Genomic DNA, 17,115 nt, shown 5'->3' on the forward strand with positions numbered 1-17,115 from the left:
ATGACTCTTTTATTATGCATTTAGAGTGAAAACCTCAGGGATTATAATATTGTTTTTAAAGAAGAGTATACAGAGGAAGATGATGACTATGGTGTGACGAAGCAGCTTTCTGATGAGCATAAGGACATCATTATAGAGCCATCAGGCAATAGAAACCCACCAGAGAGATGTCCCCGTCCTCTGTATTCCCGGGATTCCACACAGAAAGGTCACACCATCCCTCACCATCATCAGGTAGACCCATAACAGTCATTGGTAATTGTGATTTATACACAAGCATGTTTGTTATAGTGAATGTTTTGTTAAATATTCAGAGTGGAAGCCTCAGGGATTATAATATTGTTGTCAAAGAAGAGTATAAGGAGGAGGATGAGGAATATGGAGTGAAGGAGGAGTTTTCAGAAGGACACAAGGATACGATGGAGCCACCTAATACCAGGAACCCACCAGAGAGATGCCCCCGTCCTCTGTATTCCCAGGATTCCACACAGGAAGATCACACCATCCCTCACCATTACAAGGTTGGTGGGGTGGGGTATCTAGAACATGGACTTGTGGAGACAGGTGTATTATTTTTGGAAATGTCACATCATTAAAGCTTATATTTTACAGATTATATTTTTTATCCTTCTCTTTGTTTAGAGTGAAGATCTGATGGATAAAAAAGTTAGTGTTAAAGCAGAAGAAGAGAGGTATGTGAGGGATGATCAGCAGTCTATGGAGGAGGATGGAATAACGAGGACATTTATAGAGGAGGACACTCCTACAGAGATCAGCACAGGTGGGTCATTAACACTAAATACATTTCTCCACCCATACTGCTCACTGATTGGTCCAGAGTAGAGCAAGGATTGGGTGATATCAGCCTGTAATACCCTGGTCACTTTCCTGAGCTGTGTTCCCCGTCCTGTATTCCTGTATTTCTCTCAGATAATCTTCCTTCTCTGTGCTGCAGACACAATTTATGTATTTAGACTGGATTTATGGAGACTCTGGGGTTCAGCTGGTAGCAAAATGTTAATTTTTGCTATATGTGCTGTTCAACCTAAGCACCTGGGGCATGTGCCCCAAATCAAGGATCTATAAAGACCTCTGACAGAATTTTTTTTGCCAGGGTTACTTACCCTGTTATTTGTTGGCTGTGCCGGGTGGAGGGATATGTCTGTATAGTCTCAGACCCAAGTCACTGAGTGCAGTCTCAGGAGATGGGAGGCAGCGGTGTGGGACCTCTGCAACTTGTTTCATGTAAACATTTAAGCTTCCACTGATTACTGAATACCAATATTATGAGTCCTGACCCTTACACTGTATAATTTATAATGCATTTTACATAGTCCTGACCCCTGCACTTAATACAATATCTTGTGCATTACATAATCCTCATACCATATTAGCCTAACTGTTGTGTCTTATTCAATATGTTGTACATTACATAGTCCTGACTTCTGCTCTCTACCCACTGCTATATATAAACATATTTTGTATTCTCTTTTGTTACACCCATTTCTACTAGCTCAACCTGTAATCCCCTTATCACTGTCACTCCTATAAAAGACAGTTCTCGTTGTTTCCTCACTCTCTGACTAAGGTCCATGAATAAAGAAATGAACTGGTAGGAGATCAGAGGACCAATTTACTAGTTACCTTGAGGGGGGAATTGTAAGATGTTTAGAGACAAAGCTGCCTGATGTGGGCGGAGTCCTGGTTTAGGGGAACCAATCTGCTCATGTCTAGTAATAATCTTTTTATTTCTATTTTAGTAGATGGACGGGAGATGAGGAAAACCTCAGAGGATTGTCTCACTTTGTCTCCAGACTGTAAAGAAGAAGATGAGGACATCACACAGTATAGTCCAGGAGAAAACCCGACTACCTCAAATGTCCATCCGGCACAACGCAGTGTAGATGGACCATCGTATTCCTCTTATCCTGAGGAACCTCAGACTGTGAGGGGCGGTGCCGTCCTTCCAACAGATAGGAGGTTTTCCTGTACTGAGTGCGGGAAGTGTTTCCCTTCTAAATCCAAGCTTATTGTGCATGAAAGATCTCACACAGGTGAGAAGCCATTTCCTTGTCCTGAGTGCGGGAAATGTTTTTCAGAGAAGTCCCATCTTTCAATACATCAGAGATTGCACACAGGGGAGAAGCCGTTTTCCTGTTCTTGGTGTGGGAAATGTTTTGTACAGAAATCAGAACTTGTCACACATCAGAGATCTCACACGGGGGAGAAGCCATTTTCTTGTCCTGATTGTGGGAGATGCTTTTCACAGAAATCCATTCTTTACACACATCAGAGATTGCACACAGGTGAGAAGCCATATTCCTGTTCTGAGTGCGGGAAAAGTTTTATACAAAAAGTACAACTTGATACACATCAAATGTCTCACACGGGGGAAAAGCCCTATTCCTGTCCTGAGTGTGAGAAATGTTTTTCAAGGAAGACGCATCTTTCCATGCATCAGAGAACTCACACAGGAGAGAAGCCGTATTCCTGTCCTGAATGTGGAAAATGTTTTTCAAGGACATCCCATCTTTACAGACATCAGAAATTGCACACGGGAGAGAAGCCACATTCCTGTCCTGAGTGCGGAAAAGGTTTTTCAAGGAAGTCACATCTTTCCAGACATCAGAGATCTCACATGGCGGAGAAGCCACTTTCCTGTCCTGAGTGAGGGAATTGTTCCTGACTGAAGTCCTGTCTTCCTGTACATCAGGGATCCCACACAACCCTCGAGGTATATTAGTGCCTTGAGTGCGGGAAATGTCTTCTATATGAATGTTGCTGGACATCACAGCTGTCATGTGGGGAAGAAGCACACCCTGATATACACCTCAGATATACTCCATGGCTGATCTTCATCATGTAAGAAACAGTTCATAAGGAGATCAGAGATCACCAAAGACATGGATGAAGTGTTGTACCTTGTTGGCCATTGATAGCAGTAGAAAAATAAAAATTAAGTCATAAAAATAGATGAATGAATGTGATAAGCATTCATCCAGCTGTGAAGAATGTCAGTCTTATTTAATTTCATATAGTGATTTCCTATGATCATTGGGTCCTTCTAGCAGCCATAATGTGGTATTGAACTATTTTCCCTAATTGAGGTATTTTGGAAATAATACCTCCTCATGGCCAGAAGATGGAGCTGGTGGTTATAGGAAATCATAGGAAAGCAGAATGTATCACAGCTGAACGAATGCCTGTCACGCTCACACAAGATATTTTTTGAATAGGCCCCCTTAGCTTACTATGTAAGGGGTGGTTTCATACAAGTAACTGAGATTGTGCTCATGCACAGCCGGGTGCTGCTACCAGCTGTGTGTGGTCTCCTTTTCCCCACCACAATGAAAAGTAAATAGAGTTGTGTGCAGATCCTCCCTCCCCTTCTCTGCTAGTAGTGAGCTGGTAGGCATACAGAGTGAATTATGCACCCGTCTTCTCTCCCCCTCTCTGACTGCAAATGACAAGAGCAGTAACGGTGTAATATCCCCTGCTTGTTCTTCCACTACCCCCCTCCCTCACCAATCAAAGGGCTGGACAGTCATAGCCAATGAGAACATTAGAGAAGGACACTTGCTATGCTGAAGAGCATCATGGGAAATCTAGTCTTTAAATGTCAACGTCTAATGGAAGTGAATGGCTGCAAAAACTACAGGAGCTGAAATCCCTGCACACAGAGGAGAGACAGAGGACTGTTTTTCTAGAGACTGAGAGGTCTTTGCCGAGCGGAAGCTGTGCTGCTAGGATTGCGGGGTCACTTGCTGTGTCCACAAAAGCCTGAGAGACTTGCTACCGCGAATGCCTAAACCAGAGCTGACAGACAGCCTTGTGGAGGACCGGTCCTGCACAGAGACTAAGCCCTATGGGACCTAACTTTAGAGGACTGCCAAGTGATATGGACCAGATGGCTGTATACCAAGAGGGGTGAGCTGAACAATCTCAATACTGGCACAGCTAATTAAGGAGAGACCCCCCTATGGGACCTAACTTTAGAGGACTGCCAAGTGATATGGACCAGATGGCTGTATACCAAGAGGGGTGAGCTGAACAATCTCAATACTGGCACAGCTAATTAAGGAGAGACCCCCCTCCCATTGTTTGGCAGACTACTAGCCATCTTCTTCACACTGTGAAATGGATAGCCACATGTGCACTAACTACAGAAGGGCCCCAACGAAAGCCGGCCAAAACTGACGATTAGACACCAGGTACTGTGGCGTTACTTCCAGGGGTACCCCTTAGTCAGGAATACATACGCCCATTGGCGCTGTATGCATAATGCGCACGCAAGGACCTTTTATTTTCCTGGGTTATTTGATACTGTTATTTAAACTCTAGTTGCACTTGCTATGGTTTAATTTAACATTGTTATAGTTAAATTTACTGTAAGCTTATAGGTTGGTGCTCATTTACCTAGTATGTTATGCTTGAATCTGTTTGTTGAATGATCTGTGTATTGTTTAACTGCGTTTCTTCAATATAGTCATTTAATCTACCAGAAGTCGCTTGGCCTATTTTCTGTGTAGTGTTATAGAGTGTAGCATACTAACGCTTAAGTATAAATTATAACCGGGTGTCACAAGGGAACCGAATTACTATCCAGACAATCACATTGTCTGATTTGTAAATTATGGTGGAAAATAAGTCTTTTTTCTATATCAAAAGTTCATCTCAATACTTTGTTGGTAATGACAGAGGTCAAACATTTTCTGTAAGTCTTCACAAGGTTGTCACACACTGTTGCTGGTATGTTGGCCCATTCCTCCATGCAGATCTCCTCTAGAGCATAGAGCAATGATGTTTTGGGGCTGTCGCTGGGCAACACGGACTTTCAACTCCCTCCAAAGGTTTTCTTTGGGGTTGAGATCTGGAGACTGGCTAGGCCACTCCAGGACCTTGAAATGCTTCTTACAAAGCCACTCCTTCGTTGCCCGGGCGGTGTGTTTGGGATCATTGTCATGCTGAAAGACCCAGCCACGTTTCATCTTCAATGCCCTTGCTGATGGGAGGAGGTTTGCACTCAAAATCTCACGATACATGGCCCCATTCATTCTTTCATGTACACGGATCAGTCGTCCTGTTCCCTTTGCAGAGAAACGGCTTCAAAGCATGATGTTGCCACCCCCATGCTTCACAGTAGGTAGGGTGTTCTTTGGTTGCAACTTAGCATTCTCTCTCCTCCAAACACGACGAGTTGTATTTCTACCAAACAGTTCTACTTTGGTTTCATCTGACCATATGACATTCTCCCAATCCTCTTCTGGATCATCCAAATGCTCTCTAGCAAACCTCAGACGTGCCGGACATGTACTGGCTTAAGCAGGGGGACATGTCTGGCACTGCAGGATCTGAGTCCCTGTCGGCATAGTGTGTTACTGCTGGTAGCCTTTGTTATGTTGGTCCCAGCTCTCTGCAGGTCATTCACTAGGTCCCCCCGTGTGGTTCTGGGATTTTTGCTTGTAATCATTTTGACCCCACGGGGTGAGAGCTTGCATGGAGCCCCAGATCGAGGGAGACCATCAGTGGTCTTGTATGTCTTCCATTTTCTAATTATTGCTCCCACAGTTGATTTCTTCACACCAAGCTGCTTGCCTATGGCAGATTCTGTCTTCCCAGCCTGGTGCAGGTCTACAATTCTGTTTCTGGTGTCCTTCGACAGCTCTTTGGTCTTCACCATAGTGGAGTTTGGAGTGTGACTGTTTGAGGTTGTGGACAGGTGTCTTTTATACTGATAACAAGTTCAAACAGGTGCCATTAATACAGGTAATGAGTGGAGGACAGAGGAGCCTCTTAAAGAAGAAGATAGAGGTCTGTGAGAGCCAGAAATCTTGCTTGTTTGTAGGTGACCAAATACTTATTTTCCACCATAATTTGCAAATAAATTCTTTCAAAAATCCGACAATGTGATTGTCTGGATTTGTTTCCACATTTTGTCTCTCATAGTTTAGGTATACCTATGATGACAATTACAGGCCTCTCTCATCTTTTTAAGTGTGGGGACTTGCACAATTGGTGGCTGACTAAAAACTTTTTTGCCCCACTGTACATCCACACTAAACTGGATTCTACTTCGGCTCATAAACTGTGACAAGACTGAAATCATGCTTATTGGCACCCCCATCAATTATGTAAGGCCAGTCCTAATAGCTGATCTATAGATGGCACTGTACTTCAGCTTCAGTCTAATTTGAAGAATCTAAGGGTGATATTTGATGCAAATTTAACCTCTGACCCACATGTACAAAACATTGTAAGAACATCTTTTTTTCCACTTGGGGAAACATTGCTCGGCTGCGACCTATGCTACCATAAACTATAGCTGAAAAGCTGGTCCATACATTTGTGTTCTCCTGACTTGACTACTGCATTTCTCTACTCGCTGGGGTACCTAAATCCACTATTAATCAACTTAAATTTGTACAAAATTCTGCAGCCAGAATCCTGACTAGGACTGTTACATGTGACCATATTACCCCTATCCTGGAGTCCATGCACCAGCTACCCATTAGGTCTTGCATAGATTTTAAGATCCTCTTGCTCACCTTTTAAGGCTCTTCATGGTTTGGCATCCCATTATCTCTCTGAACTTTTATCAACTTACCCCCCCTTGTAACCTCCCACTCACCTACACTCGATGGCAGACAGAGCCGCCTTCTGCTGCCCTCCAAAACTCCAGAATTCACTTACAAAGAACATCAGAGAGTCAACTCATTCAAATCAAATCTCAAAACATTTTTCTTTAGACGTGCTTTCATGTAATTGCCCCTTTTTCTTTGTTATCCTGTGTATTTCTTCTGTTTTCTTTGTAAAATGCTTTGAGAAGCCACCTTTAACTGTGCTATATAAAATCAAGTTTATTATTATTATTATTATTATTACTCGCCTAGATGGCTGCAGTATTGATCCAATGCTGCAGCTGTCCCCTGCTGGCTCTAAGACAGTGAACCGAACAATCATATGGCTGCTGATTGCTCAGTTTTCGGTCTTCACTGAGTAGAGCACAGAGACTGGAAAATTAGTAACAGCGCTTGCTCTGATATAAAAAAGAAAAATACTTCAACTGTTACTAAACCCAGGAGCCTGCATTCATTATATCTGGTCTCCCACAGTACACAGAACATGGATATGCAATAGTTTTAGTAAATATAAACTGCTAAATACCTTTTCTCATCAGCAAGATATAGGAGTCTGGTGACTTCTATCAGTTCCTGGTAAAGCTTGGAGGAGTTTTCATACTGCACTGAGCTGTCCTATCAGGATCCAGGACGCCGACCCTCTGTCTTGACAGTGCTGATCACATGCACCCTCCCAAGAAAAAAAAAAAAAACCTTTCTAGCAATACACCCCAAACTGAGCATGTGCAGCCTGACTCCAAAGGCTCTGTATTATCTGGACATGTTCTGGAGTCAGTGGAAGAAAAGGAATATCTGTGTTTAGCACCCTGGAGTTTAGGCAGGGTTGATCCTAAATGTATCTGCCAGGAGTAGCTACCTTGGCTAAATGTTAGGGATCATCTGATTTCTTCCTTTGTCTAGCACTGCTGAACGTTACTCTTCTGCCACTAGGTGGCTGGGTGCCTAGATAAGAGAAGGGCAATGCAAGGTCAGATTATGGATGTATGAGGCATCTCAGCCAATGGGCAGGGGTTTTCTTGGATCCCTTGGCCTGCTGGGAGAGCCTATATATTTGGATGGAGTCAGGTGATCGGTGTTCTGTGCCACCTAAATGGCTGTCTGGGTGGACATGTGTCGTATTGCCCCGGACTGCTAGGCCGGAGTTTGGGCCTATCCTGTGCACATCTGGCTGCTAGGCTGTCTGAGGGCCTATCCAGAAGCAAGAGAGCAGTGCAGGGTTGGGCCTGCGGTTGCAGTCCAACCAGAAATTACGTTTCTGCCAGCCGGAGAACCGGTCGGGGGTAGAAGGGAAGCTGTTGCCACTAAGGAACCAACCACCTTATTCCCAGGGACCACAGTGAGTAACTGAAGCAAGTACCGGAGCAGTATTCTTACCAACTAGGGACGATGAAGAATTGGGAAACTTCAGTGGGTATCAAGCCAAGTATCCAGCCAGCAGAGGTGACGCTTGCAGAGCACTCTTGTGTGTCAAGCCGGGGACCGAGCAGGCCAGTGAGGTGAAGCCTGAGAAATATCTTGTGTGCCAAGCTAGGGTCCCAACAGAGAAGCGGGGGTGACGCTTGAGGAAGATACTACGGTGAAGATTGTTGAAGCTCAAGGGATTCTGTGGCAGAGAAACGTCTAGTCTAGTGAGAGAGACTGGGAGCTCAGTGGGCTGAAGAACTACAAGAAGTAATTGTAGTAGAAGTGAAGGAACCGTTACACTTTGTGTTAGGGACTGTTGCCATAGGAGACCGTGATTCTACACATGCAGATGTGGCGTCTTGCTGCATGCCTTTGCCTGCATGGCTGTCCTCCTGTTGAAGTCTCAGAGTCTGACAATTAATCTTGCAACTACCTAAGGGTGTCCTGGCCCTAATCTTTTCTCCCAAAGTTCTGTTAAGAGAAATAAAAATCTCTTTTGCAATCAAGAAGTGTCTGGCACCCAATGACTTTAACTACTTTGCACCCACTAAGCCTCACAACCCACCATGTACAGAAGGATGTCAGCTCTCCCTGACTCCCTCTAGGGGTCGGGGCACCTTGCTACATGTGCATACAGGATCAAGCAGCCTTTTTTACACAATGCAGAGGATTAACCCCTTAGGTTCCACAGAGAGTATAACAAGCATGCATTACTGCATATACAGACTGATTCTACTGTTGTGGGTTTAGTAAAACTTTAACCTAAACTAGTAAACAATAATTAATTTTATCCAACCAACTAGAAACATATAAAAATAGAACAACCGTGTAGAGTTCATCAAATAATAAATACAAATGTATACATGTATACATCAAATGTATAACCAAAAAAATGAACATGCATACACTGTATATACATTGCACGTTTTGGACTTTTATTTAATTGTATCGATTGTTTAAGTGTATAAATAGCACTTATCAGTTTTTATTTGCATGTCACTTTTTTGGTCATAGCTCAGAATATAGAGTGCAGTGGTCAGGCAGATGTCATATACAGTCCAGTGTACATAATGCAGTAGTGAAAAGTATATCTTAGGCCTGTGTACAGAGTACACCGGTCAGTAACATGTCATATACAGCCCTTGTAGGGAATACTGAATGCAGGTATCCTGCAGCAGCAGGGATGACCAGATCGGTGGGCTATGCCTTAGGCATCATATACACAGGGCAGTTGAAAACCTCTTCTGAACGCTGGAAACTGACAGCTGATAAACGACAGCAGCTTTTACATACTGAGTTCAGCAGCAGTTATCAGCAGTTGAGGTTAGAAGCTTTTTTAAAGATAAACTCAGGAGACCCTCCCAAATGTCCACAGTGCAGGAAAACATGTAAATGAATAACTATTTCAGCCATTCTGTGAGAAGAGAGAGCAGTGTGCTTTAACTATTTGCCTGTCTGTCTCCTTTTCTCTTTCTGCCTGTCTCTCTCTGCCTGTGTCTCTCTCTCTGTGCCTGTCTCTCTCTGACTATGTATCTCTCTCTGCCTGTCTCTCTGCTTGTCTCTCTCTTTCTCTGCCTGCCTCTCTTTCTCTGCCTGCTTCTCTCTCTCTTTGCCTGTCTCTCTCTCTCTGCCTGTGTCTCTCTCTCTGCCTGTCTCTCTCTCTGCCTGTCTGTCTCTCTCTGCCTCTCTCTCTCTGCCTGTCTCTCTCTCTGCCTGTCTCTTTCTCTGCCTGTCTCTTTCTCTGCCTGTCTCTCTCTCTCTGCCTGTCTGTCTCTCTCTGCCTGTCTCTTTCTCTGCCTGTCTTTCTCTGCCTGTCTTTCTCTGCCTGTCTCTTTCTCTGCCTGTCTCTCTCTCTCTCTGCCTGTCTCTCTCTCTCTCTGCCTGTCTCTCTCTCTCTCACTCTCTGCTTGTCTCTCTGCCTGTCTCTCACTCTCTGCCTGTCTCTCTTTCTGCCTGTGTCACTCTCTCTGCTTGTCTCTCTCTCTGCCTGTCTCTCTCTCTCTCTGCCTGTATCTCTCTCTGCATGTCTCTCTCTCTGCCTGTCTCTCTCTCTCTGCCTGTCTCTCTCTCTCTGCCTGTCTCTCTCTCTCTGCCTGTCTCTTTCTCTCTGCCTGTCTCTCTCTCTCTGCCTGTCTCTTTCTCTGCCTGTCTCTTTCTCTGCCTGTCTCTTTCTCTGCCTGTCTCTTTCTCTGCCTGTCTCTTTCTCTGCCTGTCTCTTTCTCCGCCTGTCTCTTTCTCTGCCTGTCTCTTTCTCTGCCTGTCTCTTTCTCTGCCTGTCTCTTTCTCTGCCTGTCTCTTTCTCTGCCTGTCTCTCTCTCTGCCTGTGTCTCTCTCTCTCTCTGCCTGTCTGTCTGTCTCTCACTCTCTGCTTGTCTCTCTGCCTGTCTCTCACTCTCTGCCTGTCTCTCACTCTCTGCCTGTCTCTCACTCTCTGCCTGTCTGTCTGTCTCTCACTCTCTGCTTGTCTCTCTGCCTGTCTCTCACTCTCTGCCTGTCTCTCACTCTCTGCCTGTCTCTCACTCTCTGCCTGTCTCTCACTCTCTGCCTGTCTCTCTCTCTCTGCCTGTCTCTCTCTCTCTGCCTATCTCTCTCTCTCTGCCTGTCTCTCTCTCTCTCTGCCTGTCTCTCTCTCTGCCTGTCTCTCTCTCTCTCTGCCTGTCTCTCTCTCTCTCTGCCTGTATCTCTCTCTCTCTGCCTGTATCTCTCTCTCTCTGCCTGTATCTCTCTCTCTCTCTGCCTGTATCTCTCTCTCTCTCTCTCTGTATCTCTCTCTCTCTTTGCCTGTCTCTCTCTCTCTCTCTGCCTGTCTCTCTCTCTCTCTCTCTGCCTGTCTCTCTCTCTCTCTCTGTCTGTCTCTCTCTCTCTCTCTCTGCCTGTCTCTCTCTCTCTCTCTCTCTCTCTGCCTGTCTCTCTCTCTCTCTCTGCCTGTCTCTCTCTCTCTCTCTGCCTGTCTCTCTCTCTCTCTCTCTCTCTGCCTGTCTCTCTCTCTCTCTCTCTGCCTGTCTCTCTCTCTCTCTGCCTGTCTCTCTCTCTCTCTGCCTGTCTGTCTGTCTCTCACTCTCTGCCTGTCTCTCTTATCTCATTTCAAATGCCTCTAAACATCCGTCCTGGACTCATTTTTTTGCGTTGCACATGTCTAATGCCTGCTGCATGATCAGATTTTTCTTTTTTGCACAGAGTTCCCTCTTAAAGTGGTTGTAAACCCCAATGTAAAAAAAACCTTTAAGACAAAGGCATAATGAGCTAGTATGCATCGCATACCAGCTCATTAGGAAATACTTATCTTAGAACGAAGCTCTGAAGTGGCGCCCGCACACGGCTGACATCTTTCCCTGGGTTTCTTCCAGGTTTGTGGGCTCCAGCACTGTGATTGGCCAGAACTGCGATGACGTCACTCCCGTGCATGCGCACGGGAGCTGCCGGTCATGTCACAGGGTGGCCATTCCTTCAAAACGCATGCACTGATGGCATAATAGCTGGCGTATACAGTAAATATCTCCTAAACGGTGCAAGTTCAGGAGATATTTACAGTACCTATAGGTAAGCCTATAATAAGCCTTACCTATAGGTACAAACAAAATAGGGGAGTTTATTTCCTCTTTAAAATCCATACCAGACCAGAAGAGCCTAGGATGATTTTTTTTGGGTGTCCTACACCTCTTTTTTTACATTTTGTTTACATTTACCTGTTGTTGAAAATCCCCAATTGTCAACTGAATGGGCCAGGGGTAATATGTCAGCGAGTGTTAGGGTGCCTGTGGCCGCTGACTCCTTATCAACCAGCCTGAGCAGGAAGCTGCCACATTTAGCAGCAGAAGTAATACTATAACCATGCAGTTCAGCCATTCGCGAACCCCCAAACAAGCCAAATTCTCTACAAACATGGGTTCAGTCCAAACCTGTAGATCATTCCAAGTGGTCCATTTATTGGTACCTTATTGGTGACCAATAGGAGAAGGATTCCCTTATATTAGTAGTTAGTGGGAGAAGGACATTCTTACATCGTCATGAAATTATTGTTACCGAGAGACAGAAACTGTTCATTACTTAAGGAACCCCTAGAAACCTTTGGAGAAGCCCTGGTTGAGACAGGTTGGACTAAACAGTAATATATTTCTATCGCCCTTGGTGGGAGTGGAGATGACTCCATCTATAAGGATTTACAGTACATACACACACAGCACACAGCACAAGGCCATGTTCACAGTATGAGGCGTTTCTCGGGGCTGCAGTTCCTCTGACCTCCACAAGGTGGTGATCTCACTTATCCTGAGACATACAGGAAGTCTCTATGGAAGACAGGAAGTGATGTCAGGTATAAATAGGAAGTTCCAGGTTAGAGGTGAGTCGGGAGGAAGTAGAGAGAAGACATTGCTTGAACTGGCAGCAGAGGTAATAAGATCTTATTTTCTATTTACACCCAGTAACCCCCCGTCATGTCCGTCCTCTTCCTCCATAGTCACTGTGACGTCTTTTATCTCCAGCAGATGATGATACACACATATATAGTGTGGAAACCTAGATTAACCCCTTCAGGGGCAGAACATTTCACCACTTATGGGGGCAGAACATTCTCTTCATTTTGGAGATGTGTCGCCTTCTCACCTTAGCCGTCTCTTGTAACGAGGGATGAGATTCAAATTCAGCTTGTACAGAATTTGCACTTCCACATCCTTCCTTTGAAGATACCAACCCCCCCTCCCATGCCCAACGACCTCCACCATGTACCCTGTGCTCCACTGCTCCTCCTGCAGGCCTGGGACCAGCATGACTGATGGAGTGGAGGGTGATCAGTTCTCCAATCTCCCCTCCGGTGAATGAACCCAGAAGAGTCGAGCATTCCAACCAGGGCAGAAACTGGGGGGGGGTACCGCTGACAGAAGTAGTGACAGTGGTATCACTACTCCTCTGGCTGGCACAGACACGCCAGGCCTGGGCACATCTTGAGGGTTGCCATGGATGTGAATGCAGAGATACCGCAGCCAAGTAAATAAAGAACCAGCAGCAAAGGAAGACTTCCACCAACAGCTTCCTCTGCTGGGCTCTGCATTCGATAATCTCATCAGTTTCAGCCCAGCAGAGAAGAGAGTAGAGGAAGTCTCCTTTGCTGTACGCTCTTTAGTGGCAGCAGTGATGTCTGGACTGTCACTGTGTCTGGGGAAAGATCAGCAGACAAGAACAGTGAGGGACAGTAAGGGAGGGGATAAATCTAATACAGCAGGGGTTTCAAACTGGCCGCCCTCCAGCTTGTAGTTCCACAACAGCTGAAGAGCTGCCAGTTTGAGGCCCCTGTTCCACAAAATTCCAGAAGGTATCAAACAGCCAGGTATTGAATGCCGGTGCCCCCCCCCCCCCCGTCACCTACTGAGCACCATTGCCCCTCTACCCCCCACTGACTGGCAGTACCCCTAATCTGCCCCCCCAAGCACCAGTGCCCCCCTTGTTCTTCCACTGAGCTCCAGTGCCTCCTTCTCTCCCCACTGAGCACCACTGCCCCTCTTGTTCCTCCGCTGAGCATTAAAGCTCTCCTCCTCTCCCTACTGAGCAACAGTGCCCCTCCCCCGTTCCCCCACTGAGTACCAGTGCTCTCTTTATCCCCCTTTCGAGCATCAAAGCCCCTCTTATCCCCTCCTCTAAAGACCACTGCCCTCCCCCCCACTGAACACCATGGCCCTACTTGTCCCCCCACTGGGCACCACTCCCCCACCCCCCGTTGTTCACCCACTGGGCACCACTGCCCCCCTTGTTCACCCACTGAGCACTAGTACCCCGAACTAACCATGCTGCACACCCGTGCCCTCCTTGCCTCCAGCCCCAGTGCTCCCCTTCTCCCCCCCGCACTGAGCCCCAGTGCTCCCCTTCTCCCCCCCGCACTGAGCCCCAGTGCTCCCCCCCCACTTAGCCCCAGTGCTCCCCTCCCCCCCCAGCCCCAGTGCTCCCCCCCACTGAGCCCCAGTGCTCCCCTTCTCCCCCCCACTGAGCCACAGTGCCCCCTTGTTGCCCCACTGAGCCCCAGTGCCCCCTTGTTGCCCCACTGAGCCCCAGAGCCCAATTTTGTTACCCCACTGAGCACCAGTGCCTCCTTGTTGCCCCACTGAGCACCAGTGTCCCATTTTGTCCCCCCACTGAGCACCAATGCCCCCCTTGTCTCCCCCACTGAGCACCAGTGCCCCCTTGCCCCCCCCCACTGAGCACCAGTGCCCCCCTTGTCCCCCACTGCCTTTCTTGTACCTCCACTGAGAACCACTTCCCCCTTTGCACCCCTGCCTCCCTTGCATACCCCACTGAGCACCACTGCCCCCCTTGTCTTCCCACTGTGCAGAGGTCTTGAGATGAGAACACTATGTACAAATATGATATAAAATAATGTCATTTTTTAAGAATAAAGTTACTAACAATATAAACACACCTCCAATATACCAGAACCATATAAACCAAAACCAGAGAATAGTAAATGAACAATGAGCAACTACCTAAATCAAATATATACAGACAGTAGGATATGACTGAGAAGAGTAGTCGGTGTTATGCACAGGAGATCATGCAGAGGGAGCAAGGAGCAAGCCAGGACAGGGAGAGGGTACACGGGAACAGGAGCATGGAGGTAGGCGGAAGATCAGGAATGGGACCAAGACAGGTACACGGTTTGCAGATCAGGGGCACATGGGCAGAACACCAATTCAAGGGGAAATGGCACAGATAAGACTAAATACTGTTTCAGCAACGAGACAGTGCCACCAGCAGGTGAACCAATTCCTGGCAGTCCCCCCGCCCCCCCTTCTAAGGAGCGGCCTCTGAACACTCAAACCAGCCATAGTTGTATGGGTCCAAAAAAGATATCCATCTGCAAAACAAGTCCAGAGAAAAGGTTCCTCTTAAGCCAAAGAAGTGCCGGGTTCCAAATGGGTTGTGCTGCTGCCAAGATCAATTAATAGGTCCCACTGCCTAGGTCAGGTGACTGACTGGGTACCCCACCTCTGGGGTTAAGGATCTAACTAGGTGTCTTGTAGGCCAGATTCTCAGAGAGGTACAAAATTCGATACTCCACGTCCCTCAAAACAGCAGGTACTCCCAATCTGAGGTACCACACATTATCCGCAAATTTAGCCCTGGGGTCATGTGACAATACCAGAACTCTGACACCAGAGTGTCTTGTCATAACCATGTAGCTTGCCTGGCATCCAGTACTAGCTCCCCTAGTGCACCTGGAATCGTGGTAATCACATCTGTTTGGGCTGTGAGGGGAAATGCAGCTAGTACACTTAGACCAGGTAGGATTTGTGCCCTCAAGAGAGGCGAGGGACAACACCACAAAGACAATAAATCTTATTCATGTTGCTAAAACACGTAGAACCCCAATGTTACTTCTCTCTACCGACGCCGAAAAGGCGTTCGATAGGGTGAACTGGCCCTTCTTGGTCGAGACCCTACACCACATAGGCTTGGGGGAGAGAATGATGAGCTGGATACAAGCCATTTATTCTAGGCCCACAGCACGAGTGAAAGTTAATGGCCAGCTCTCCTCCTCATTTGGTATTACCAATGGGACGAGGCAGGGGTGTCCCCTATCCCCATTAATATTCATCTTATCTTTAGAACCTTTCCTACGTATGGTGAGAGACAACCCTAACATAACAGGAGTCCATTTAGGTGAATCCCTATCTCCAAAAATAGCGGCTTTTGTCGACGACTTACTCTTTTTCATAACTAATCCCCAGGTTTCCATACCTAATCTAATGGCGGAATTGCAAACATATGGCTGTGAGGGGAAATGCAGCTACTAGTTACTGAGAAAAGAGAAAGGCTGAATATTGCTCCCTAACATGAGGCACCTCTATTCCTATAATGCACAAAAACAGAAAAAGATTAGCCCATGGGACTTTATATGAGGTGTCCATGATGATCACAAGTAAATAAATAGAATAAAGTAAAAAATATATATCAAATTTATTAGAATCATTATCATACAATAGAGCTCATGCATATATATGGCAATTCATAAGAACAGTAACATAACATAATGGTCCTTAAAACATAGCCAAAATGACATTGGTCAAAGTATAATGAGTACAGATATACATGATACATCTCTAACCCGACGCGTTTCGCGAGCTCTCCTCGCATCATCAGGGGCTGATGTATATATCTGATGTCTGTAACAACAGGTAAAAAAATATATTCAAGTATGGGTTATGATGGGATGGGAAATGATAACCCATACTTGAATATATTTTTTTACCTGTTGTTACAGACATCAGATATATACATCAGCCCCTGATGATGCGAGGAGAGCTCGCGAAACGCGTCGGGTTAGAGATGTATCATGTATATCTGTACTCATTATACTTTGACCAATGTCATTTTGGCTATGTTTTAAGGACCATTATGTTATGTTACTGTTCTTATGAATTGCCATATATATGCATGAGCTCTATTGTATGATAATGATTCTAATAAATTTGATATATATTTTTTACTTTATTCTATTTATTTACTTGTGATCATCATGGACACCTCATATAAAGTCCCATGGGCTAATCTTTTTCTGTTTTTCTACTAGTTACTGAGGATATATCCAGTCCACCAGGCTTTGGTGCCCTAGGAGCAACATACTGGCAGGGGGACTCAACTGAGGCTAAAAATAATCTCAGGCCAAGCAGGTAACCCATATAAGGCATGAGAAGACTTAAAGGTTTCAAACCCGTTAACAAGTGGACTCCCAACCTTTGCATTCAAATCTAGCTGAGCAGCAGGCATAGAGTGGAGGAAATCCTAGCAAGGCACTAGATACAAAGTCCGTAAAACCCAGCTGAGTGGCAGGCAGAGGATTATTTAGATAAGGCTAGTCATTGGTCAGAGGATCATCAGAGGCAGGCTGGACATCTGGCACTGGATCATCAGAGGCAGGGCAGGTTGGTCATTGGGACAGTGGACCATCAGAGGCAGGTAGGTCATTGTGTACAGGACCTTCAGGTGGGTCACTGGGCACAGGACCCTCTGGGGCAGGCTGAGCACCAGGCACAGGACCACCAGGCTGGGCATCAGGCACAGGGCCCTCTGGGGCAGGCTGGGC

At 46.1% G+C, this 17,115-nt stretch overlaps 1 protein-coding gene across 1 annotated transcript in view; it reads left to right on the plus strand.

Annotated features, from left to right (window-relative positions):
• LOC141121631 (uncharacterized) overlaps positions 1-17,115 on the plus strand; it is a 220,833-nt gene that overhangs the window by 142,589 nt on the left and 61,129 nt on the right. The window contains 6 exon segments of the mRNA XM_073611280.1: positions 25-234; positions 315-521; positions 643-781; positions 1,761-2,656; positions 13,014-13,233; positions 16,603-16,702. Of these exon segments, the coding sequence (XP_073467381.1) occupies positions 25-234; positions 315-521; positions 643-781; positions 1,761-2,656; positions 13,014-13,233; positions 16,603-16,702 (1,772 nt within the window).

Source organism: Aquarana catesbeiana, unplaced genomic scaffold (genome assembly GCF_042186555.1).
Source record: "Aquarana catesbeiana isolate 2022-GZ unplaced genomic scaffold, ASM4218655v1 unanchor226, whole genome shotgun sequence".
Lineage (NCBI taxonomy): Eukaryota > Metazoa > Chordata > Amphibia > Anura > Ranidae > Aquarana > Aquarana catesbeiana.